At 41.6% G+C, this 24,286-nt stretch overlaps 1 protein-coding gene across 1 annotated transcript in view; it reads left to right on the forward strand.

Moving 5' to 3' along the window:
- The first annotated feature begins 1,039 nt into the window (after positions 1–1,039).
- The window catches only part of adgrb2 (adhesion G protein-coupled receptor B2), a 133,412-nt gene continuing 110,165 nt past the window's right edge, over positions 1,040–24,286 (forward strand). Inside the window, exon 1 of the mRNA XM_063899841.1 lies at positions 1,040–1,937. Coding sequence (XP_063755911.1) covers positions 1,049–1,937 — 889 coding nt within the window. The 5' untranslated portion in view covers positions 1,040–1,048. The remainder of the gene's footprint in view (positions 1,938–24,286) is intronic.

Genomic DNA, 24,286 nt, shown 5'->3' on the forward strand with positions numbered 1-24,286 from the left:
GAATTGTTTTGAATCTGAGCCTTGTTGTATTGTCCAAATAAGTAAGGTAGTGTGAGGACAGTAGACAATCAATGTGTAATAGCTTTGCTTCCTTTTAACATTTTTAGCTAACTAGCAAGAGGAGTAATGTATACCCCTTACTGCTTTAGGTTAAGAGAAGCTTTTGTTACTAAATGTTTTATTAGGTTATTAAATAAACCCAGATTGGTCTTTGAGTGCTCCTTTAGATGTCATTACAACTTTAAACATATAAAGCATAGACAGATAAACAGCCAACCATAACCAGGTTACAGTAACTACAGTATATACCATCTGGTTGGCTGGGTATCATGACATAGGGTTGCTACTAGAGTACAGCGAACATTTCCAGTCTCCCACAGATTCATCTCAAACTACATTTATGCAGAACCACTTGCGACTCTCAGGTGATGGAGCAGACACAAGGGGTATACAAAAATCTGGTGGGTATTGAAGTAGCTTCAGGCAAAGTACTCTAGCAATGTATATGCTGTTTATGGGTTTTGTGTCAGGAGTGTGTGTATTGTGTGATGAAAATCAGGCTGTTGGTGGACCCTTACTGTGTTGGAGATGGTAATAGTTTGCCAGAGCCTTGGGGGAGCTGCACGGCAGGCGGTGCTGTGTGTCTTTGTGTACGTGCATTCGCCTGTGTGCTTGTTGGCAAGTATCAGCAGGAAAGGGTAGCACAGGCCCCAAAGTGCATGTCTCAAAAGCCAAGTCATCAACCCTTTTTAATCCAGCCCAGCAGGGATGTGTTTCTGTTTTTGGCAGTGCATATCTATGTGTGCGTTTGAAGAACGACTCGATGAGAACTGCTGCTGTAAACTTGGTTATGTTATACTCTGAGGCGAGGCAGAAACGTGTCCTAATTCCAACCAGACATGATTCTTTTGTCTCGAGTTGAACTGGAATACTGTTAAGTTCTTCTTTTGCCCTTGTTATGTTGGTTTTATTGAGTTGAAGATATTTCCTGATGTGTCTAATACCGCCTTCTCTGCTCTCTCTTCCTCTGCAGGACGAATGTCATAGGATGAACACTGCTGGTGGGGTGTGTCTGTCTGTGCTGTCCTCTCTCCTGGCTGTGGCTGGGGCCCTGGCTGCCTTGTCTGCCCTCACACTAGCTCCTCTCTCTGCCCTGGCTGAGGCTGCTTATGGGGCTGCCGACGGCGTCCCTAGCACCGGGGCAGAGGGGGCCCCCTCGCCAATCTCCTCACCATGCTCCAGCCTTGTAGCTGGGGTGCTCTATGGGTCTTTCTCCCTAAGGGAGCTCTTTCCCTCCAGGGCGCCAGGCTGTTCCTGGTCCCTGGAAAACCCTGATCCCACCAAGTACTCCCTCTACCTCCGCTTCACCCGGCACCCTATCATCTGCCGGACACACTGCCCCATGCTCCTCTCCCTTGATCACCACCTTGCCAATCAAAGCTGTCCCCTTCACTTACAAACAGCCGCTGCCAAGGATCAGGAAACCGTTGATCTCTGTGGTAGCCCATCCAACTCAGAGGGACCATACTCCTTCCTACAGTTTGATAAGAACTTTGTCCAGCTATGTCTAACGAGACATCCAGCTGCAGACGAGCCTCAGTTATCTAAGGAATTACTGGAGCTGAGGCTGGTAGAGGTGTTGCTCATCAACAACGAGAACTCCAGTCAGTTTACCTGCGGCGTGCTCTGCAGATGGTTTGAGGAGTGTTTACGCACAGGTCACAATGGAGACCAGGAGGTTTCTGACGGAGATGGTTGTGGGATGACGCAGACGGGATGTATCTGTCCAAACCACAACATCATGGCACCACCTGTTCCCTTGCTCCCGGAGACGCCCCACACTTTCAGCAATGGCTCGGTTGTTCCTGATGACTGCTGCGTCACTGAGCTGCACTCCAATGAAGCAATCGCCATAGCACCCCGAGATGTTCATCAAGGTAGGACTATGTCAAACATTATCAGAGTGTTTCTTATTGAACATTTGATTAATGCCCTATAGATGGATATAACTTATAAATAGTACCAAGTGTTGCGCCGTATACCAATACTAGAAAAGGATTTCAATTCCCTGCTTTTAAAAGTTAACATTTCCCATTTTATTTGTTAGTACTTTGAGAATAAAAGTGTTTGTGGATGTGCGAAAGCGGGCTAGTGTGTGTGTGCACAGTGGGAGCTGCTTCCACTCACTGCCGATATAGTTGGCTGTTATTTTTGTGTCATATTCACGCCGCAAATACAAGTGCTTTTCGAACCGCACATAGTGTGTCCACAAAGCAGACTTACGTAGCTAAATATGGCTCTAAAGTCTGGCTAAGGGTTTTGAGTTGTGCTTTTAACACAGAGGCTCTTTAGTCTGAACCAAGACGGAAAACTCTTCATTGCTCCTACATTGTTAGCGATGATGCATTACAGCCTCAGTCTGTCCATTCTTACCTTTTTAAATAAAAGCCTGACACACACAACATCCCTGCTTACTTACTAGAAGGAGCTAACATTCACCCAGAGCATTTCACTAAGAGGCAACCAAACAAAATGGCTCACAGTACTGCTCACACTTATCCCTCTTATAACCAGCTCGTTTACGGCCTTGTATAACCAGTGAGGTGTGAAGATGGAGACGTGTATGAACACACTCTGGTACAATAATTCACTCCTCCATCATCCATTATTCCAGTATTTTACAGATATTTTAGGTGACATGGTGTTTTTTCACTATCGATATTGAGGTACTTAATCTTAGTCATACTTGTGTTATAGTGATTACACTGATGGTAGCAGATACATAAAAAAACATGACATCATTTAACCTCAAAGAAACAGTTGTGTACGTCCATTTTTGCAGGCGCAAATATACAAATTATAAATAATATAGATTTGCCTTGTTTTGTTGCCTTTTGATATGACCTTAGGGAGGTCAGGTGCTTCTTTTTAACAAAGAATTTATTATTTGGATTCTGTTTGTTGCCCTTTAATTAAAAAGAAAAATGCAACAGTTCAAAGGTGGCCCTTTGTAAATGTCTGTCAGAAATTCAGCCCTCTGATCTATATTTTAGAGATTCCCCCATGTGGCCGAGAGGTGTGGCTCATACTTCAGTATCTGTGTGTGTGTGTGTGTGTGCGTGTGTGCGTGTGCGTGTGTGTAACCGTCTGTTTACAATGTTAGGACAAGATCAGATTTGACACCTATGCACACACACAGATGTGCAGGGTCATTCATACATCAATGAATTGAACACGCGGTAGCCAATCCCTTCGCAAACATTCAGAACCACACAGGAATATGCGTGCAACTGCATAAATATGTGTGTTTGTGTGTGTATAAGTGTGTGTGTGTGCCTGTAAGCAACATAGATAAGTGTTTTATCCATACAGAGATGGACTAATGCTTGTACTTAAGCTTCCTTATCCGTTTTAGTTCATCACCGCCACCAGAGTATTTCCTTTAACGTAATTAAATTAGACTAATGTAGAAGTGAATGTACGTGGATAAACAGAGAGATGTTGTAGTTTCTCAGAGTTCACTGTATTACTTTATTAATATTTTTCCGTTTGGTGGATTATTGGCATGTTTGCAGAGTGAACCGCGCCAATTAGATTCCAGTTATTCCTATTGCAAGACACTGACAACATACTTACACAAATACTGAGAGCTCCAGGGAGTCTTACCTTGCTAAGGGGAAGGTTATCGTTCTCTGGATTCAATCAGCAGGGGGGGATTTTATCATCTAATACACTCAGAGAGAAAGAGGGACCGAGGCAGAAACATGGTGTAGGACTGATACTTGAGACAAAAGCTAAAAGGATAGAGGCGCTGGGTAAATGAATGCCAAGTGTCAGGAGAATATTGAATTCATGCCAATTGGCTGGAAGCTTTGTTAGCCTTTTTTCCGTCTTACCTCAAAGCCACTGATGTTGCTAACATGTTGGTTAGCAGCTGGTCTTTCTATGATGAAACTTTCAACACTCATAGACACCGTTGTGAACTGCAAAGATCCCTTGATAAGATACAAGAAGCCTTTGAGTTTGGAAGGCAGTTTTCTTCAAAACAATTCCCCCATGTCCTAATTACCCTAAAATAGCAGAAATACTGTAAACCTAACATTGCATTTTTAGGGTGAGAGCCAGTATCTTGCCCACATCCTCCTCCTGTCCCCCTTCTCTCCCTTTCTAAAAAAGAAAAACAACACTCTTGCTGAGTCAGAGGCTCTTGAAAGCAAGGCTTGAATTATTTCTCTCCCCTTTTACTTAGAGTAATCTTGTGCTCATGTTTTGACTCAACCCTTCTTACTGTTCTTCATTTTCAATGCATGTAAGCGAACACCTGACTGGAGTGCCTCAACATAATAAAGCACATTCAAAGTGATTATTTTAAAGATTCTGATACTCTCTGAGGTGACGACCCCCTTATTTAAAAAAGTTTATGCTCACAATTTTGGAATTAAACCTTTTCAGTTACTGATTGCCAAACAGCAACATTATCGGGGTGTCTCTCTGGTCAAGTAGTGTGACAGGAAGGGTAAAATGAAGATTGCAGCCCTTACTAGATGCATTAAATGTGACTAAATGATTGTGTTTTGGAGAATTGATGCACAACAAGGCCAGGAAATATGTGTAGCCTTAACATAATTGTCATGTGAACTCTCAGAATAAATCCAACAATAAAAAATCATGTAATCGCAGCTTTGGCGGTTTGATCCCTAACCCTTTCCGTCTTCATGTTGAAGTATCCATGGAGAAACATTTACTGAACCACAAATTGCTCTCGTTGTCAGAGAGAGCACCTAGCATTGAAGCTCTCGTGTGTGTGTGTGTGTGTGTGTGTGTGTGTGTGTGTGTGTGTGTGTGTGTGTGTGTGTGTGTGTGTGTGTGTGTGTGTGTGTGTGTGTGTGTGTGTGGGTGTGGGTGTGGGTGTGGGTGTGGGTGTGTGTGATTATTGAGTGATTTGGATGAAAAGCGCTTTTTCATTCTTTGAGTGTAACTCTTGTTCTATTCAGTTTTCATTATTAAAAAAGGGCATCGATACGATGTGTTTTTATATTTAGCGGGTAGGTAAGTCGTTTTTATTAAATCAAAAGGGCCTATGTATTTTGAAAAGTCTGAGGGTATCCTTTACCAAAGGACATTTAGTACAGGAGAAGGTCGTGCAGCTTGAAAGACGCAGTCATTGATTAACAGTCGGCTCTCTTTTTGTCTTTGAGTGGAACGTTTCGCTCGACACAAAGGCTAACCATTGTTAGACACTGCTCAGCAAAGTTTTGATCTTCCTATTGTGATTCGAGCTGTGTTGGACAATTCTCCATTATACTGACTGACTTTCAAAAGGCTCATTTCATTTCTGTATCAATGAAATCCTCATTGCAGGTGTCACAACGTGACTCAGAGGAGGTTTTGTTTGATGATAATACTGTATCTTTTGTATACATCAAACAGGTAATGACCAACATTTCTTTGCATGCAATTACGTTAACCGAAATGACATAATGTCTGTTCAAGTTGAATCTGTTAGTAACAAAAGGTACTCAGAGTAAAGTTCTTTTTGTCCTTCAACCTCCCTCCCAACAAGTAAGTCTTTAAAAAGTAAACATCTTTATGAAGATTTGCTCTGGAGTGTCTGCTCTGTGCTATTTTTGTAATTTTAGCCATAGGGTTCCTAGGTCTTTATCTATCAAATATGTGAATCTATTACTCCATGACACTGATCAGAGTTGAACCACATATTTATCTTTAAATGGACATTGACTCATTTCCATATAAATTAGGTATTAAGGGGCAATGCAAGCTAAATTATGCTATATTTAACAATGTTGCTATTTATTTCCATATATTTCATTGAGTTAATGTATCTCTGCTTGCTTTTATGTTATTTTAACACGAATATGCATCAGATACACATATTTGTTTATATTTGTCTTTACTAAATCAAGCATTCAAGTAGAAAAACCCCTTTGGACACATGCCGATGTCACTTTAAGTATGTGTATTACTCACAATATAATTCATAGATCAGCATTTTAAAGCACTAGAGACATTTAGCCACATTTTTCAATTATTTGTAACCTCGCATATGGTGTAAGTCTTAGGAACAACATACTGTGAAATCATTCCCATACACACATATTTGTTTTTACAGAGATTGTGCGACTGAATGTTAGGTCTGAAGAAAAAAACAAGATCCCCAGGTTCTCCTGTCAATCAACAGAGCTCACCCTCCAACAGCCCTAACACAGACACACATCATAACTGACACTCAATTTAGTTTGACACAAAACCAAATATACCACTGTGTACCACCTTCTCATTTTCACTCATTTTCTTCTCCTCACCATGGTAACACTTTCATTGTATTGATTTTTGTGCTACCTTTCCCTCTTTGCCTTTACAAAAACCTTGGTTTTCTTTCAGCCTTAATAAGTCAGTAACATCAAATTGAGCTTGTGGTTGATTTACAGCAAAACTCCACTGCCTAAATGTTTTGTCAGACAAACTTCCCTTACTGTTTGAACAGTAGGAAGGCTAGTTCTGAAACTGAAAAGTCAAGCCAGCTTTCCACAATAACCAGCATATGACAGCTGAGCTGTAAGCCCTACACACATTATTTTGTCCACCTTCCTCAACCTTGCCAATCAGCTCTATGTGACCAGTGATGGATGCTGTGTGTTCACAAAAAAATGACCAAAATATGATTCTAGTTAGAAACAGCAGCACGGCATAATCACTACCCAACATTCGGCAGAAGAAGATAGTGTTCCCAAACACTATACCTCTCTTCAGTGAAAGGTTTCTACATAAAGACTCTCTTTGTGTTTTTTATACTGAATGGAAAGATCAAGGTGTATGTGCTTTATGTGGGAAGCACATTGACCTTGATCCATACAAAGGAAGCACATAATCTCCTTCCAAGTACACATACATAGAAACCATATGAATGGTCTATGATTACACTAGACTGGATTTAGAATCATTTTCTTTAGGTAAGGTTTTGATCTAACTTAAAATCTAATAGACTTGAGAACTATTGGATGTAATGCCTTGACATTTGGTATAATGCCTTTTAATGTACTGCACACATTAATGTTTCCCTTCAAATAACCCTGTTACCTACTTCCGTCATGATGTCTTATAAAAAACATGTGCAACACTTTTTTGGGGCAGTGGTGGCGAAGTCCAAGATGCCGAAAGACCAAGTGCTACCGACGTGTCCATGAGCAAGTCACCGTTCCCTACACTGCTCCCCGGGCGCTGTACATATGGCAGCCCACTGCTCCTAACACTAGGGTGGGTCAAATGCAGAATGTACATTTCCCCTCTCCGGGTGTTAAGGGTTCCTTCTTCTAGTATAACCAAATACCTGCCATTTCCCTCAGCCTAATCTGTGGTTCATATTGAGTCGCTAACATGTCCATTATAACATGTGTTCTGTTAGCAATAGCAAGGACTGCTGTTGAACCCTTGCGCTTATTTTCTTTTAATGTCCTAAAGAATCATGTGGAATCCATTCTGTACTAGACATCTGTTGAGAGCGGGTTTGAGTGATGTGTTTTTGTATTGAGATGAATTGGATCAAATCACACTAATAGAGATGGTTTTGTGATGTGGGCCAATTTCCAGTTATGATTCATGCATAAATCACTCGTATAGCAGTGACACAGCACAGGAGGACAAATGCTCACCAACTGCAACAGCAGGTGTCAGAAAAACATATGAGATTTCAGAGCTAATTGTCAGATTTATAACTAACAAGAAGAGCCCAATATGATAAACCAAGGGTGGCTATTATCAAACATTTATCCAATATGTTCTTTTTCTGCTATATTTGTATTGAGTTTGATCTCTGCGATATAAGCATTTAGTTTTACACATTATGTTTTGACATACATGTGCTAATGCTGCCTTCATGTGTGCCATTTACCGCACTGCTAGCACTGCAGTAAACGTGTCACCATGACCGATGATGGATGCCTCCTGTCCCTCTTTTAACCTAGTGGTTGAGATTGGTTAGCTTTTAAACTATCAGGAAACAGATTTTGGTTTCCTCTTGCTATCAGCTGTCAATGGTTGTGTTGACATGTAGACGGCTCATTCGTCCAAGGAATATCTGTACATACTGTAGCGAAGGGTCTTAACACAATTTTTCTCAATCATCCATCAATCATTTATAAGGAAATTACACCATCCTCTATGTGTTGGCTCATCCATCATGCTGCAGTAACCACATTACAGCCTTTTAATTGAATTAGTTGGCTTGCAAACATTAACTAGGGGGCTGAATTTGGAAGCTTCATCAGAGGGCTCTGTATGTTGATATTTCCACTCTTACACTTTTGCTTATCATGCTATGATTTGCTTTATGACAGTTAGAATGTTTAGCAATCAAATACCGTCTTACATAAAAAAAAATAAACTTTTAGCTTCAGAAATATGGCTATGAAAAATAGACAGTATGCGCACATTTTATCTACCATATTGTCCACGCGACCCTGATAAGGATAAGCGGGAAAAGATGGATGGATGGATTGTCCGAAAAATTCCTATTTCAAATTGCCAGGTTTCTTTTGCAATTGCATTTAATGAAGAGATGAATTTGTTGTAGTCGCTACTGAAAATTATTGTTGCACAAGATCAGTTTTTTGTGCATTCAAACACTAATTGCAGACACTCTTTAGTAAATGTCTGTTGTACTGTATGAGCATGGTATTAGATTGTGAAGTGGTCTGGTTTAGGACCATAAAGGACTCGGTGCTGCAATGTATATCCCAGTCATATTTTTTTTAAGTCAGGAGTCAAGGCAATGTCCAGTAACTCCAATACACATGCAATGTAGCTTTGTGTATTACATCACATACAGATTTCTTTTCATCTGCAGTGTTTTTCTTACTCTATCTTTTCATTTTCTAGTGGCCTAAAGTTGTGGTGGTGGGTGGCATTAAACAGCTATACATACATATCTACATTATTAAAATTTCTACAAAAGCTTGAAACCACATTTGTTATGCAATCCAGGTTATACAACTCTTAATCATACATGCATTTTGTAAAGCTGAGTGTTTGCTGCATCCCTACCTTTATCTCATATTGTAATTACTGGCAAGTCTTCATATTTAAAATATTGCTACCTTAATCACAGATTATTTTCCGTGCCCACCCACACACTAAAGCATGGAAACTCACACAGACCGGTAAATCCACGGAATCACTGTGAATAAGTATTAACACAGATTGTGTTTTATAAGCAGAAGGAGGGAGACAATGAGGAAGAAAGGGGGGGGACATAGAGAGAAACCTAGAGAAAGGACTGGGATTTGGCTGGGACCCTTGGGATCAGATCACCCTTGCATTGAGCAGGAGCCAGCGGTCCGTCACTTAACAGGCAAACACACACAGGCACTTATTCCTTCCTCATGGAATACTATCTGCTTTCCTGGTAATTAGAGCGGAGAGAAGTTTGTGTGTGTGTCTTTAGCGGCAGGGGCAGGAGAGGTGTTTATTTTCACGCCGCGTTGCCTTACTGTACAGCACAGGTGTTTTAATAACCCTAAACCAACACAATGAACACATGCACAAGTGGTGACAAATGCCACTTGCTTGCTGTGCACTACAGTGATTCTTTTCCTAAATGAATGGAGCAAAACTGCATGTGTGTGTCTGTTTCTGCTCAGGGTGTCTGTGGCAACAGGATTAGTATTCTGTACTCATGAGCTATGGCTCTCTCCCTCTTAGAGCACTGAGCCCCTTTATGCTCCAGAAAAAGCCCCTACACACACATTCACAGACATACACACCTTGCCATTGCTGTCCATTCCCATTTTCTCAATAGAGCTCTGCAGATCTGTAGGGATTGCTATACAGTACACTGCCTGGCCTTGGCAGTATTTCAGAGGCAATGCACCATGGGCCAACTTCCTGTTGATGCTATTAAAAATGTCATAAATCAAAATAAAGTAAAAGTTATAGTGTGTACCTTGCAATAAATAGACCTCTTTGTCTTGTTACATCATACACTGGCAATACTTTACGAGTAAAACTATAAACCTATTTTTTTTCTGTTGTAAATGTTTAATATTGTGCAGTTTAAGCATTCTTACCTACTTTCTGACGCCTGCATATACTCCAAATTATTCTACGTCCATATGCACAAAGAATATGTATTTATAACTTAACATAAAGAAAATGTTTCGCATGTTGTGTGTGATTCAGTCCAAAAAGTGGTGATAGCAATGTTTTTGCATTCATTCTACTCTAAATTGCACCATAATGTGCAATATGAACATCATTCTGTATTGCAGAAGACGTGAACCCATTGTTTGAGAGCATCAAATTATTTGAAAAATGTTTACTGAGGTAATAAATCCCTACTACTTCTATACAATTCTACTCCTTTTGATGGCCATTAGAAGGAATGTACTTACATTGCATACATTTTCATGCAGAAGGTTCCCACATTTGTCAAGTCACGCATCTCCCTAACCTAATGAAACATGTCCCGAAATGAACTAAAATTCCTATAATAAAGTCGCAAAACTGATGGATGGACTATAAAAAGACCACTGAAACAAGCTGAGATACAACACTGGTGCCTGTCAAAATACCTAGTGTCTTTTCTTAAAGGTAACCTCGAGATTTGAAGATATTGGAGAGATAAAGACAATCACATGCTGTAAAAACCCATCAAACATATATACAGCATGTAGACTACTGTACAGCAGAGTATATACGTATCCCTCCTACTTCTCACAGATCCCAGAGGATTTAAGCCCTAGAAGGGGATAGAATGAGGGCCAAAGGTCGGCTTCGAATAAGGTCCATCACTCTGTCTGCACCTCATGAAAGTTGTATGATGTTAAGAGACAAGCGGCAGAGAGGGCAGAGTAGATTTGTGAGCAGGATATTTTAGAAGGAGAGCGGAAGTTGAGAGCGACAAGTGAGCATGTGAGATTAAGTGAAGCGAGGGGAGATGTGGTTAAAGCACCAGTGGGCCAAATTAGCTAACCTCTAGAGAACCTTCCCTTCCTCCGATGACTACCCGTTGTGGGACACTGTACTGTGTGTGTGTAGGAGAGAAAGGCGTGAGTGCGATTCTCTATGTGGGAATGAGCGGATGACAAAAAGCTTCAGAGCTAGAGACAGTCTCAGAAGGCTCATGGAGTACTGGAGTGGTCGTAGAGCAATTCGATGATAATGGAGTACGGAGATGTATTACCGCACCACACATACACACACATAGACGCATAGGCACGCACACACAGACTGTCTGCATCACTCTCTGGCCCAGTGATTCCTAGTCAAGCTCCACTGGCTACGTGTGATCGATTAACTGCAGAAAATAGACAGGCATCCCATAGTGCACCTGTGCCCATGGTCGTATGATACAATCCCTGCAGGCTTGTGTGTTCTTGTGTGTGTATAAGTTCCAGTTGCATGATGATTTCAAATATTGCAATGTCAAACTCCAGCATGCAAATCTCTGTGACAGGTTTGACATGCTGTGTGGTCACTGTGGTTGTATTTAAAAGTGCTGTTTGTGTATCTCAAACAAAAACTCCTGCATTGTTGTGTAAGCAGAGCTTTGCCATGCAGTTTGGAGCAATGCTTTTGATTCAGGAAACCATTTGGGAGGAAGATGATTCACCTGTATGATAAGATTCTATTGTTCCACTGCTTTGCTCAGGCAGCTTTGCACTGCAGTGTGATCCCTGCTCCAGTCTGGGGCTGGAAAAGCGAGTTTACTTTTCACACTTTTCACTCTATCAAGAAATCAGAACATATCTTCTGGACATTTCTTTTTGTTGTGAACACACAGGAACATCTTGGTTTAGCGGTTTTTAGCTAAATGTTTTGTTTGCAACGTTGAGGTCTTACACAACATTTGTAAGGCAGGTATTTTGATCGATGTGTCGAAATTTGTTGCAAAAATCCACAGAGTCACTGCCAACAATATCACTCCTCTTGAAAATGTGTGTGACCTTGCTTCAAAAGCTACCATTCTTAAAGATATCTTCAAAGAGCGTTGGTTGACTGCGATGGTTTAAATCAGTGGTTCCCAAACTTTTCAGTCAGGCCCCCCTTGGGTAATTGGAAATATTTTCCAGCCCCCCTAAACCGGTTCCGGCCTACATTTTTAAGATTAATTGTATATAATTGCACAAACATTACATTTTCTCAACTAATAATATCAAGACAAAGATCCAACTATAATTTTATATTTTTGCATGATTAGAACATCCATTTGTACGTAGTTGGTTCGGTAAAATGTGCAAGATAACTTCTATTTATTTCATAATTGTATTTAATTATAACAAAAAGCAACCAATGTTTGTTTACATTTTCCTCTCAAACGTCACGCACCCCCCCATGCAGTACCTCTGCGCCCCCCAGGTTGGGAACCACTGGTTTAAATGATGAGAAAAAGATTTTAGCTTCGTTTTTCAAAAGTCAGTGATGTAAAAATGTTCTAAATATTTTGTGAACATGGTGGATAGCATGCAAGCTACTGTATAGATGTAACCAGGCGTGCAAAGCACAGCAAACTTGTGACCCATGTGGCAAACCAATGGCCACCTGAACCCACAGCGGTTATTCCAGTTGTGCTTCTGTGCGAGCAACATAAAGCATGTGTGCATCCCCGACAATATGTGCGCATGCAGGCGTGTGAAAAGATGATCTAACTTTCCGAGCCATCGAGAAGATTTACAGGGGAGGCATAATTACCTTTTGGTACAGCACGGTGATCTAGTGTGCGTGGGACCTGTCACCTCTGAGCTGGAATGATACTGAGAGTGCCATAGCCGTTGACAACCCGTGGTTATCTAATACCATTCTGAAGGCGCTATAGGTGTAGCTTCCATCCATTTCCAGAAGTGAGCTGATGTTATTGCCGCCAGGAGAGACATTCTGTGACAGACAGAAGGCAGTTATTGATACCAAGCAGCAAGGGGCAGATGACAAATAGCCTGACATTATGCAAATGCATTCTTTTTTTTTAAATCACATTATCAAGACGAGATTCATATCCATGCTGTTGCTGCACTGCGTTTAAGATCAATGCACAGGCCTGCGACTTAATGTAGTCATGAGCGCTCTCCGTGGTTAAATACTGGGCTGCTGTATGTTACAGCCGTGCTTACTTTCTGCCTGTCACCCACACCTCCTCTTTACCCGTGATATGTCCTTCCAGATAAGTGTCACAGGGACACTCTTCCTTCTGAAATGTCTCCTCTAGGGAACTCATTTGTGTTCATCTGGCTTGACGTGAGGGGAATCTGTTTGCCAGACACAGCCTTACATGATGGACACTGCTATTTATCTTAATACAGGAAGGGAAACTTCCAGAACACCCACACACACACACACACACACCCTGAGATTTGTTCACTCATACAAGCCACCATAATAAGACATTGTGTTTTGTGTTTCACATACTGAAGAGAAAATAACTATGTTTTCCCCTTTAGCCATGAAGTATGAAGATGTTTTGTTCTCTGTTTGCTGGGAGCGGGTCTATGTCACATATTCATTGAAAAAACAGCTGCGCATAATACAAACACCCACACATGCCATGGCAGAGCATGACATTGTGGGCCTGTGTGTACACAAGCCTCCTGTTTTTGTCTACGTGCATGCATGTGTGTGTCTGCAGTGCTGTATGTACCATTGTCTTTGTGCTCCAGCCATTGTGTAAAGTGACAATAAGGGTTGCAAAAGAACCGTGGTCGTCCTCCTGAGGCTGGTTCTCACTGGATAGTGATGACACCTGATGAAATACAAGATTACATACACACACGGGCATGCACACAAATAAATACACACACTAGAGTAAGCAAAAACACACAAGCTTGCAACACAGGAGACGTAATGTTTACTGTGAAGGAATCTGGCAACGCAGTGCAGGAAGGAGGACATGTGTGTGTGAGTTAGAGGACAAACAGTAGCCACTTCCAGTAGCTAAAACAACAAAACCCCTGAAACATGATAGACACACGAATGTGTTACGCTGACCACTGAGTGACAGTCGCTCATGCCCTTGCAAAGTAACTTTGAAAACAAGTGGGACAAGCTCCTCTCTCTCTGCCTCTCGCGCTCTTTTGTCGGCACGCATTAGCATCAGCAGCCGGTGTGTGGCAATTAAATATTTCCCTAGGCAATGAGGCCCTATTTAGAAATCATTACAAGACAAGGAAATCTTGCCCCACGAGTTTAGCAAAAACACGAGGGAAACTGTCTGACTGCATGTGTCTGTGTGTTGGTGGTTTCTCGTGTGTGTTCCCTTACCCACCTTCTCCACACCCGCCGTTCTAGTCCACTCATCCATGGCTCTTTGCTTTCAAGATAACGCTCCCCCCTCCCCATCAGACAGTTTCCAGCAGTGCTGTGAGACCTCCCCTACCTCCTTCATCACTGCCTGCTTCCTTGCATGCCGAGCAGAGATGGTATCATCTGCATGGGAGTCTAATGGACCAGTGAGGAGAAACCATGGTCAACTATAGCGTGTGTGTGTGTGTGTGTGTGTGTATGTGTGTGTGTGTGTGGGTGTGGGCGTGGGTGGCCGTGTGGGTGTGTGTTGGAGCACACACGTAGACGTCAGCATGTGGTGGTTTAAGAAGCGGGGAAAAAGGATTGTCTTCAACAATGTCCTTGACCGTGTGTGTGGCATTGTTTTTTTAAGCATGTGTGTTTTTGCAAGGTTTAGGATTAGGGGAATAGTAACCTCTCACATGCGGACATGGTTATTATCAAATCAGTTCCTTCTTTTTTCTATCTTTATTGTTTCTTTGAGTAGCATGCTTTATTAATATCATAAAAGGCGCCGTACATGAATAATGAAATAATGCTCGGCATGGGTTGCTTCAAATAAAACAATAGAACAAAAGAAGTCACCACAGTCACAAGTTGTTCCCCTATTAATGACTTTTCCATTAGCGAGGTTCCGAGACATTTCTTTGACTTTTCAGATAAACATGCTATGCCTAATTGTCAGAACAACTTTGAATAATGATCCCATTAGCCCTTTTTCTAATTATTGCGAGGCCACCATTAGTGTTTTATTGCCTTTTTTATTTTTGAACGATACAGTAATCTGCATATCTAATGTTATGTTTTGAGGAGGGAATTTAATATCTCACAATTCTTTCTGATGGGTCCATAAGCCGGCGTGAATCATGCAAATGAAGAGGTCTCCCATCTAATAAACATGCAGCAAAGAGAGATATGAAAAGTTAAGGAGGCCACAAACATGCCATATATAATGCCCACGCTCCGTCCAGGCTCCAGGAATACAATCAACATTTATGATGCGTGTGAATCCATTAATATAAAAATAACGGGACAAATAAGTGAATAGGAAGAAAAAAAACCACCTTGGCTTTTTGTTCTGCAGGGGATAAAAAGCTAGGTATGCTCCCTTGGTCTTGCGGGAAATAAATGCGCTTGGGATTTATCGACACACTGGCTGTTATAAGCCTACTGTCACACTACAGCAGTTCCCCATGGCGGATTTAAGACTCAGGGAAGAAGAAACACTCTTAGTCTCCATCTCAGTCTCGTTTCCCTTTTTCTCTCGCACCCTGCTGCAAGTACTTTTATGCCACTGCAGCCAATTCTCACTCAAATGTGGTCAAGTGGAACTGGATAGGTATTTTGGAACGCACATTTTAGTTAAAGTTCTTCAACGGGAGCATTTGCATCTGTTCTGACCTCCTCTAATCCCCACCTATAATTTCTGTTGATAGAAAAACAGGCTTGGCACAGAGCCAGCGCTCCTCTCTGCCCTCTCTGTCTGTGTCATGTGCACAGCTGCCTTGAAATTGCATTTTGTTTATATGATGGTAAAATATTCATAGAGAAAAATAGCTGGGGAAGCTGTCCATATAATCCCCAATAAACTGATATCTAAATCCATTACATGCACACACACACACACACACACACACACACACACACACACACACACACACACACACACACACACACACACACACACACGCAATGAGAGCTGACAACCTCAAGGGCACAATGCAGTGAATGACAGCGGCATCCGCATGGATCTGTCCGTAGTGCCAAAACATCTTGCTCATACACAGACGGATACACACACACACACACACACACACACACACACACACACACACACACACACACACACACACACACACAGCTCCCAGACGGATGCTGCGGTTTGGTCGTCGTATCGATCGACACTCGTCAGCATGTCCTCAATAACAAGCACTGTCCCCGAAAGCGCTGCAGCAAGCCTGTCAGGAAGAGAGACACAGACAAATAGTGGGGGGGAAGGAGGGAAAAATGTGTACCTGTGTAGACAGAATAACAAACTGAGGTGAACCCTTCTGCAGGTGATTGACCACTGATCAGCCAGCGAGCCTTGATACAAGAAAAATGTCTCTACCCACACTGCATTGCCACAAGGCAGAGCATCCTAATTTGTTCTAGGCTTTTACTATTTTTTTCTCCTCTGCAAAGCCCGCTTGAAGATTATGAGCAAGGGCACAGTGGCTGGAATGAAAAGCGCAGGCCTGATGATAATGATGAAGTATCTAGCCACCCGGCTAACGAGAGCCCAGATCTGCCCTGAGTCTGCCTGCTATGCAAATTTCCCTCACACCAGCAATGAATCAAGGCTGTAGCAAACCAATGTTTCTGTTCGCAGCACTTTAGCAAAGCCATCATTCACAAAGGACACGCCAAAGGCACGTACGCTCTAGGTACGAGCACACACACATAGAAAAAGGATACACTTACTTCAGTGCAAAAGACGTACAACACTTTTTATGTGAAGGAAAAACACTGAAAACAGCAGCCAGTGCTTATGTGAGCTGATTGAAATCCAAGCACATCAGTTTGGTGCGCATGTGTGACACTTCAAAACACGATGGCCTCTAACATTGAGTCGACAATAACAAGGCTCCGGAGACAAATTCCTCCAAGTTGATGTTCTTGGCAGAGAAACACAGCGACATAAGACAGATCTTTCCTCTCCCTCGCCGTCTCTGACCTCACAGCACCCTTGTGTTCCTGCAGCATGGTTTTTTAATGCTTAACAAATAAAAAGTGTCTTTGCTGCCAAGATGAAGAGTCGGAGATCATAGAGTTAAGGCTTTAATTGATGGATGGAGCCATGAGAGCACTCACAGATGCACCCAAATTCACAGGCAGTTTCGAGTCATGGCATGGCCTTCGTTCTCCCTTTTTCCTCCTCCTGCCTCCGCGTCTGTCTCTCAGTCCTCTCATTATCTTGTTGCTCTGTCAGGCCTCTAGGTTTGCCTCTGGGGTGTTGAACTGGCAGGAGTAACAGTATGATGGTAATTTGCTGGAATGGAAGGTTAGACGGGATCACCTTGCCTTTTAAAAGGTGTCAGACGGCAGACCTTTGACTCAACGATTAATTACGTAACACATGAAGGGGAGTTTTTCCTTTTTTTGTCTGGATTAATGTCTTAATTGGATGTTTACTAAGGAATATTATGTAACATTGCAGTTAGATGCATTATTATTCATGCAAAGAAATAGAAATACATGTACTTATTCATGCATGAATTAGCAGAAGCGTGCATCACGTCTGTAAATGCATATACAGTAAGCAGCCACACGCATGTAATCACAGGTCATACAAGCGCACACACACAAATAGACGATGACAGGCTTTTAAGCCATTGTCAGATTAATAGCCACTTTCTCTCGCTGGTCAATACATGCTTCGGGGAGTTCCCTAAAGGCGGCAAGATAGCTCCCTCCTCGTGTGCGCATGTGTGTGTACGTATGTGCGTGTGTGAGCCTCTAACAGGCCTCATGGGTCAACCTGTCACCACAAAGATAGCTAAGCAGTTGGTCGGCCAGTGGGAAATCAATATGAAAGGTGTGTGTGTGTGTGTGTGTGTGTGTGTGTGTGTGTGTGTGTGTGTGTGTGTGTGTGTGTGTGTGTGTGTGTGTGTGTGTGTGTGTGTGTGTGTGTGTGTGTGTGTGTGTGTGTGTGTGTGTGTGTGTGTGTGTGTGTGTGTGTGTGTGTGTGTGTGTGTGTGTGTGTGTGTGTGTGTGTGTGTGTGTGTGTGTGTGTGTGTGTGTGTGCACTCATTTAGACTGAGGAAAATAAATGCAAAAAGTTGGTAGCAAGGTGTCAACAATAAACTATGACAATGGTAGTTGAGTCACATTCCGGACAACCACTACCATTGTACAATTTTTGTCCAACTACAACATCTGAAGTTTTCAAATGTTGTCATAACTTCCCTTGGTATTCAAAGTCATTTTCAATGCTACTCCTTCACCATTGATACTCTTTTTTTTTTCAGCTCTGTCTGAGAAATGAGCAGAATCCCTCTATCTGCTCCAAACTCAGACTTAAACATCCCACTGCGGCACACTGCCTTTACTCAATTTGCTTTTCATGTCCACCATCAAGCAGTGGAATATTCTTCCAGCTGAGCTAGAACAGACTTCCACTGTTTTTCCCATGGTGCAAGAAAAGGAAATTGAGAAACCCTTCTTGGCAACAATAATTTGACGTTGATTCAGGTTTTTGATTCATATTTTATAGTTTGAATGGATGAATGTACCGGTATTTACTGTATGTTGTGAGTGTGCGTGACATTTTAATTTCAGCTTTCTGTGTGTTCTTATCCAGGGACTGCGGATGGGAATAATTAGCTAATAGGGAAACTCTGGAATTAATAATCTCTTCTCTTTCTGAGAATTATGTTAAAATCGGCAATCCTTTTTAATTATCATAAGATGAATAAACAAAAATAAGGGCTTCTTCCTTTTCAATTTTGTACAAGCCACATTATTTGCAACTGCTTTTAGTAGCGTACTGTAGTTGGTCATTAGTGTCGAAAACTTGGCTCCAGACCTCACGATGTGGAGGTGGGAAGACGGTATGGAGCCAAACTACATTTCCGCCACTCACACAGTGCACAGTGTTGTTGGTCTGCTAAGGGTGGTGAGCTCCTTTGGAGGCTGAGGGGTCAGGGTGAGGGATATGAAGCTTGTGGCTGAGTCTTGATGCGATGCGGGCCGGAGATTATAAGACTAGGAAGTACTGAAGCTGCTCCGCCTTACCCCCCCGCGCCCGGGGACGGTTGGAGCTCCAGCTCGCTTCTCTGCTAGTGAACCCTGGTTTTTTAAACGAGCCCCAGCGGTCCTCATTACCCTTTCCCTAGGCACACTCACGCACACAGATGCAGGCGCACACACTTGTGAGTGTGCAGCAGCAATCTAGGAGGAAAAGAAGCTCTTGCAGCTGTTGGCTTTGATGGAGTGTAACAGAGCTGGGAGCCAGTTCGTGATGGTTCGCTCGGACAGCTGTCCCGTCCCTCATCAACCGCTTGGCTTAAGGGGTCGTTACAACGGTAATGATCCTTGGACTACCCAAGGGTTGACTAAACAACACTCCAAAAAAGGGACGGATGTATCAGTCATATTATATTTCCATTCATAAAAGCAAAAAACTGAAAAGGAGTGCAAGTACTTTAGAGAGTTGTTTGAACTGCATATGATTCTTTTTGAGGCTTTTTTGTTGTTTTATTAATGGGAGAATTATTACAATTCATTCGCTGTTTCAATTCAAGATCTCGATACTATCCACCTCCAGAGCATTCAATCACTGCTGTAAATGAGCACTGTCAAGCGAGATGCCCCTTTTCTTTTCCCCGTGTTCTTCCCCTCGATGTTCTTCATCATGTTCGCTCTGGAACTTAGAGGTCCTCATACAAGCCATGTATGCTCACATTTGCGGATAGCTCTCCTGTTGGGAGAGGGAAGGCATTGAAAGCAGACTTTCAGGTCTCATTATCCAGCTTATATTCCTTTCTCTTTGTCCCTGTGTTTTCATTTCACTTATGATCTCCTGCTCTAACATATACATGTACCACCCATGGAGCTGTGTGTGTGTGTGTGTGTGTCGATGTGTTTTGATATTGAGCGCTTTGAGAAGCATTCAAGTGAAGTTGCAGGAGCTTTGTTGACTGAGCCATTGACATAAAGCAACGGTGGTCCTTGAATGTGTGTGGATGATGCAGTACACTGCAGCTCAAGACGTTTCTAAAGAAATAGGGTATTGAAATGATGGGACCGAACGCAAGCTTCATAAAATATTGCTTTACATTCTGTTTTTGCTTTTAATGATAACTTGAAACATTAGTTTTAAAGTGGGCAACTCAAACACATAATCAATAATCTGTACATGATTTTAAGATGTATTGATCTAGAACATCATCCTTGAATATATTTTGTACTCTTGAACACAAGGCAATGTCTCTTTCTTTGCAACAAAGGCAGCTCAATCTTCTTTGCTCAATGGTGTGTTATCACTCCAAGATGTCACACACATGGGTGACCTTCCGTATAAGAAGCTTGCACAGAAGTCCCCTGGTCATGACTTCAGAAAAGAGTCCTTACACTCGGGGGAGTCTACCAGAAGGCTATCATGGGGCTAAGTTAATCAATGTGACTATTGGCCAGAAGTAATCAAGTGATTAATCAGCGCGACATTCAGCTGACACAGGAAATCCCGGAGACAGACTTATGGATACTGAAGAGGGCGAATAAGGGGAGAAACAAAGTTGGAAGAGTCATATGAAAAGCCAGGGAACAACACAAACTTAACGAAAAAGTTATTAGGAATGCAGCATGATAAGAAGCCAGTCCTGGAAGAAGACAAAATACTTACAAACTACACACACTCAAAGAAAGAGAGCTAGTAGCGCTATAACAAAATCTGAAAATTGTCTGACATAAGGGTTATAAGGTCTAGCAAAAATAAGGGTGTCGATCACAGGACGGAGAAAGTCAATTCCAGTGAATAAAATGCGATAAGGCAGGTAGATTTATTTTCTTGAGCTGCTAGTGTGAATTTCCATGATGATGCAATGCGTTGGTAGCAATTTTAACTCCCTGCATTTCTTCAATTCCCAGCAGGTTGTTTGTGCAGCATTGTATGACAGCCACAAACACTCATTAGAATACACAAATGGATGTAAAACTGAAACCTGGTAGCACAAAACCACTTGTTTACCATAGAAATGCTGCAGTGCATTCAAATCGAGCATTCATTTTTGTTTAACATCGGGTGAAAGCAGCATACCTTCAGCTTATTTTTTGACCTCATTGTGTTTGCACTAAAATAATATCCACCATCTGTTGAATCTGTGGAAAGCAGACTGTGAGGCAACGCTAATTTTTTGCTTACTGCTTTGAAGCTGGGTATGTGTCAGAGTTGTTTTGCTGTATGGTTTTCTCTCTCATCTATTGGTTATCATAGTCTTTAGCATTATACTTGTTTTTCCTTCTGAAAAAGGCAAGACTTTCTTAACACCAATTTAAAAAAAAACAAATTTATTAAAAGGGCAACAAAGGGCTTGCAATGTTCTTTGATTTGTCCAAAAATAAAAGTAAAAACATCTAATAATTTTACAGCTCTCTGTGATATTCCTCAGAGAGGTCTCTTCTTTATCTGGCTTCATTCAAAGCCAGATAAAGAAGACATTGTAAGGCTAAGCTTTCACTTGTGCCAATACGACCATTTGGACAATTTTAGGAATTAGAAAGAGGCAATGCAATGCAATAGAAGGCGAGGGAGGAAGAGTAATGATTTCCAAGGTATGTCTCCTTAGGGGTTGGCAGAAGAAGAGTAATAGGCAGGTGATAGAATAGCAGTCAGACAACAAGGATTGGGCAAGGTGCCGACTAGGGCCAGTGGCCAGTGAGTGTCATGGCACAGGTGTAACAGCAGGTGCAAGAGTGATAATGATAGATACTTGTTGTTGGGGAGGCACATTCATGCCTATCAGGGATGAGAATGTGATGGCTCTCAGTGTATCTGTTGTTTTATTTTTAATAAAAGCCGTGAAGCACTAGGGCATTAAAATAGATGCTGTGATAAAAGTTGACACAAGGAAAATCGTACCTCCAAAATAGGAGAAATTTAAAGCTACAGTATAAGCTCTTCCACTAGTTGTGTGTTTCTGGTATGTGATATGCCATGGCTCTTTGAATTATCTTAAAATTGTATATAATGGAGCTGATCCAGGACATCATAAATAAACATACCTCCAAGGTAGGGTAGTGAAAAAATTAAGCTTTTTCTATTATATAATCTACATAATGTAAATTATCTGTATGGGGAAAGGAGAAAAAAGACACCCAGGCAGCTCAGTGAGATATTTGTGTCTGGCACTGCAGGGTTTAGGGCTTTGAGTCCCACTGGAACATGCTGAAATGTCTTATGGTACCGCGAGGCATGCTGGAAGAAAATGAAAGTATATTTTTTATCCTTTACTGTACCTAAGCAGGATGCTAGTGTTGTGCCATGCATCTTGCTCCCACCAGTATTCTAAAAAATGTGTGTTGTGTTCCTGTAGGGCACTTTCTATCAAAGTATCAAACAACATACACTGCCCTGTCAAAAAAAAGGTCACACTCTTATATTCGTTGGACCGCCTTTAGCTTTGATTATTTTCATTTTTCTTTTTATCTTGTATTGATGACAGGAGATTCGGACCACTGCGACAGTCTTCTCCATCACATCCCAAAGATTCTCAATCGGGTTCAGGTCTGGACTCTGTGGGGGCCAGTCCATGTGTGAAAATGATGTCTCATGCTCCCTGAACCACTCTTTCACAATTTGAGCCTGATGGATCCTGGCATTGTCATCTTGGAATATGCCCGTGCCATCAGGGAAGAAAAAATCCATTGATGGAATAACCTGGTCATTCAGTATATTCAGGTAGTCAGCTGACCTCATTCTTTGGGCCCATAACGTTGATGAACCTAGACCAGACCAACTGCAGCAACCCCAGATCATAGCACTGCCCCCCACAGGCTTGTGAACTTTTTTTTGGCCGGGCAGTGTATTTACTGTAGACCTGACTTAGTTCTCCACATTGCGTTAAATCATGTTGTGCCACGTCATGTGTCCTGTTCTTCAGGAAACATAAACATGATTTCACTAAACAGAGCCTTCGTTATAAAGCTCTTACAGTTATGTAAGCAACAAATATTGTATTCAGCAAAAACAGCAACAGCGACATCCCACAGTATGTTTGTTCTGGTCTTGATAGCCATCGACTATCCAGCCAGCCATCATTTCTTACTTCCTCTGAGCAGGATTAGCTCTAAGGAGCTCTGGGGAGCCGCCTAAACAGCTAACCATGTTGGCAGAGGATTACCTATTCTCGTTGGAATTGACAATTTATCTAAATTTTCACAGTACAGAATACTAAGATTTGTTTTGAAGTTATCACTTTTATTATCAGCACTGGTTACCAAAAAAACAAGGCTTTCAAAATGACAGATGGTGAGACATCTGAATATGTGTCGGAAAAAAGTTACAAGTTTGTACTTTTCAGTTCAGTGAAACACAAAAGGACATCAGGGAAGTCAATGGAGGACACGAAGCAGACAACTTTTTCAAGAAAATATTAGAATATTCAATTTGTTTTAATCTTCTCCCGCAAGAACATTGTGCTATGTCTTGTGGAGGGGTGCACAGTCCCTAATACACACTCAAAATATATGCACGTGTACACGCGCACACCCACACAGACTTTGCTTCTGCTCGAGTAACCATACAGAAATCTAGGACAGAGTCTTATTTGATGATTCACGGCAGGATCATTTAACTGAGCATGGTTGCCTCAAAATTTGGGGCGTTAAAATCCCTACAGCAATCTAGTTGTTGGTACATATACACAACATTTTATCCCCGTGGTAAAAATGCAGAAATGTTTTCAAAAGTGACAGAGCAATATCTGGGTTTAGTTATTTGCATAGTAAATCAGTAAATTGTTCCTTATACTTTACTTAATAAACAATATTTTCCCTAAATACCACCAGCAAAAGAGTAGACTTCATACATTGATTTATATGCCATATTATACAGTTAAAATGACTGTTCTCAATATCTGATGTATTGAGGGAAATCCTTGCACTCACATGGAGACCATATTTCTGCCATGGTTGCCAGCATAAATAACTAAAGGGTTGCATACAGTTTATTATGCTACACCTAGCTAACACAAGTACAGACTAATACAACTGTACTATAGATGCAAGAAGGCATTTCTGACAGAGCTTCATCTTCCTCGTATAGGTGCATGGGGAATGGAAAAAAAAAACTGAAGATTTCGAAAGCTGTTGCATTACACTTGTAGACCAAAGAACACATGTAGTATAAATAACAGCTTTATTGTCAGAACTTATGAACGCTTTAATACCGGTGCAAGCAAACACTGCATAAAATATCTGTTGGTACTCGACAGTTTTCAAGACAAACACATTTTCGTAT

The sequence above is a fragment of the Eleginops maclovinus genome, chromosome 13 (genome assembly GCF_036324505.1).
Source record: "Eleginops maclovinus isolate JMC-PN-2008 ecotype Puerto Natales chromosome 13, JC_Emac_rtc_rv5, whole genome shotgun sequence".
In the NCBI taxonomy this organism is placed as follows: domain Eukaryota; kingdom Metazoa; phylum Chordata; class Actinopteri; order Perciformes; family Eleginopidae; genus Eleginops; species Eleginops maclovinus.